Below are 3,197 nucleotides of genomic sequence, written 5' to 3'. Positions count from 1 at the left end.
TTTCGTTTTGCAAATATTTAAGCTTTTTATTTTGTCCAATCTTTTCACTGGCCTCCGTTTGCCGGCCTGTTTGTATTGATTTTCAGCCACGCTGAGGGGGCTTTTTGTTTAATACTTTTCGGTAGTCAAATTGCCTCCGACACTAACAAACAACAACATTTGGCCAACAACAAGGGCAGCACCAGCAACAACAACAACAAAAAGCCAATGCGTTTACGAAACTTAACTTCTGCTTTTTGGACTTTGTGGCTGACGCGATTGCTACAGCGAAATCAAAACGTATTTTGGGATTTTTCAAATGATGATCTGTCAGATTTTGAAAGTCTAGACAAGCCGACGACAATACGCAACGCCGGGAGGTGTTTTCAGAGTCTACGGTTTTTTATTATTGTTACCAAAGATTTGCATGTGATCAATGTGTAACGATGGCCACTGGGAGGCGCAGAGAAACGTCTTTTAAACAATAATCATTAAACAAAAGCTTGGTAAGAACGCTTTAGTGTGATCAGCCCTCAAATAAGTTAATGCATTCTGGTAATACTCGAACATCCAACTTCATTTCTATTCAGGGTTAGAAGCAGAGCCTTGCTGTAATGTGGCCACAGGGAAATGGCGAAGCGGCGCCTCGGCATTTTCCACCTCTGCCATTTGCACGCCGCCCCAAGCAGCCGCAGCGGCGTCTCACTCGCATTGCATTGCATTGCAAATGCACAAAATGCAGCAAAAATTAGAAATGCAAATGCACTCCGATGCTGGCGCTTTGATGAGTCGTCGTCGTCGTCGTCGGTTGCTTCTTCTCGCTGTTGCTGTTTGCCTTTTGATGATGCGCATGCGCACCGTTGGCCGAGTGCAAAAACGTGCGGCCACGGAAAACCGTCGACTGCGTGGCATCGACATCGCTCCTCCTGAACAACAAAAAAAAAAGAAAAAAAAAGGCATTAAGGCAGGCAGCACGTGCGCGCATGCGCAGCAAATAACTCGCCCATCTTCCACATTTGCTCCTCGTCGCACTGAAACTCCTACTGCAGCATGGATGCTGCAGCAAAGGTTGCAGCTAAGATTGCAGCTAAGGTTGCAGCTGGAGTTGGAGCTGGAGTTGGAGCTGGAGATGGAGATGGGGCTGGAGATGGAGCTGGAGTTGGAGCTGGAGTTGGAGCTTAAGTTGGAGCTGGAGTGGGATTCTTCATCCCCCATTGAGCGCGGGGGGAATGCCAACATGCTCGGCTACTTTGTTTATTAATTCTTTTGCGCATTTTTTCGCGCTTGACTCCGGCTTGCTGTTCTGTTCAGTTGAGTTCTGCTCGGTTCGCTGCAGTTCGATTCAGTTTGTTTTAGCCGGCGGCAAAAAGATTATTGCCGGTTTTCATTAAGAGATTTATGGCTCCCAGTGAGCAGGCTGCATCGCATCGTTTTGCGGCATCGGCGTCAGCTTCACCATCACCATCACCATCACCATAAGACCATCAACATCAGCATCAGCTGCTCCCCATGCACTTGACCGCCGCTGGATGCCGATGGCATTCGTTCACGGCCTTTAGCCGGTTTCAAAATTCAAATTCTCAAATTCTATGCTGCAACTGAGGTGCACTGGAAAAATCTACTTCCTGTTAACTACTCCAAAACTTAGATTAAATATTTGCTATTGCAATCCCATTTGGGATTTGGGATTCTGTATGTGAATTTCAGGAAATAAGTTCTACATTTTCCTGCTATGGTACCCACCAACAACTAGAGATATCAGCCCCATTTTGCGCTCATTTCTCCCAGTGCATGCGCCTCCTATTTGCGTTTAGATAGCTATCTTGAGCGCTGGGCGACCTTGTTGCCGGTTTTGGCCGACAGACGACGTTTGGCCAAATGTCAGGCAAACGTCTGCGACTGTCTGCAAATTGTGTGTGAGAACATAGTTTTTTTCCCATATATCGTTTTTATAGTTCGAATTGAATTCGAGCCAGGGTGGCCCGGAGTTTGACTTTATCTGCGCGCCAGCCACCCCACCCATTAGCCTTTTTATTTATACGTTAAAAATGTGTGCAAACAGCAGCGAAAAGAGCAGCACCACATATTGCCAATAACAGCGGCAAAAAAAATAGATAAAAAGAAAACCAAATTCAAAGAAAAATAAACTTAAACACATCGCAAAGTGGTTGGCTTTGACACTGCGCAGCTCGATTCGATCGCGGGGTGGTCTTGGTAACACGGACTCCGGATTGGACTTCTCTTAGCCAACAACTGAACTAGTGGCTAGTGGACTACTGCTGCCAATTTGCTTGCCAAATGCCTCCCCGCAGGTGCGGATCGAGGTGTAGCAGCAACGGCAGCAGCAACAGCAGCTTATAAAGCCATTAATAACCCGCGCATTTTCAACAGTTTTGGCCGCGACTGCGACTGCGACTGCGACTGTGACTGCGACTGCACACGAGACGTAAATGGCGATCCGCGGAGACCGCAGATCGGCGACAATGTCATGGTTCAGCCATCAATTGCGTTTGCTTATTAGAGAGATGTCTGTCTGTTTGTCTATTTGTTGTAGACGACTGCGAGGTTTGACCAAAGAGTTAGCAAAGTTTCAAGTATTTAAAATATAATTTTTGGAAGTTTCAAGTGCTGCAAAACAGGCATTAGTAAACGCTGGCAAACTAACAATGCATAGAATATAATCGTAAAAAAGAGTTGTTTTTTATTTTACATACATTTTTTACTTTTACAATATTTGGCTTTACCTCTGCTGCACTTTCAATTATCACTTAACATTATGGGTGCTAGCGAATACATTTTAGCTTGTTATTTCTGCTGCATATAAAAAGTATATAAAGAGTTTTAAAACTTTTCCTTTCACCACTTTAATGTAGTTAGAGATAGCATACAGTGCTAATAGATTGCCTAATAAATCTAGCCATTTCTTTCAAACATTTTAAGCGTCCCCTTGATGTTCGATGAAGCTCACCTTTATCTATCACTATGATCTTCCATATATAGCGTGCCCGCATTATTTGTCTAGGTGTCTGCTGATCCAGCGCTGTAGGTGCTCCGCTGTCGAAGGTGTCGAATGGCAATAGCTGCCCCCGCACCACAGAACCACCTTCAGCACCACCATTACCACCACTACCACCGGCACCACCTTCACCTGCCTCATCCCAATTTGTGGCTTGTTTCGCCTGCACTTTACACACAGTCACAGCTTAATTCGCTGGTGG

At 45.4% G+C, this 3,197-nt stretch overlaps 1 protein-coding gene across 1 annotated transcript; it reads left to right on the top strand.

Moving 5' to 3' along the window:
* Nucleotides 1-395: 395 nt before the first annotated feature.
* Nucleotides 396-2,295, top strand: LOC120448680. The gene is made up of 2 exons (XM_039630819.1): nt 396-485; nt 570-2,295. The coding sequence occupies exon 2, from the start codon at nt 707-709 to the stop codon at nt 1,238-1,240; it is 534 nt and encodes a 177-aa protein (XP_039486753.1). The 5' UTR covers nt 396-485; nt 570-706; the 3' UTR covers nt 1,241-2,295.
* Nucleotides 2,296-3,197: the final 902 nt, after the last annotated feature.

This window comes from Drosophila santomea, chromosome 3L (assembly GCF_016746245.2).
Source record: "Drosophila santomea strain STO CAGO 1482 chromosome 3L, Prin_Dsan_1.1, whole genome shotgun sequence".
Classification (NCBI taxonomy): domain Eukaryota; kingdom Metazoa; phylum Arthropoda; class Insecta; order Diptera; family Drosophilidae; genus Drosophila; species Drosophila santomea.
The sequence above is the reverse complement of the archived record's forward strand: the minus strand, read 5'-3'. Positions and strand labels throughout refer to the sequence as shown.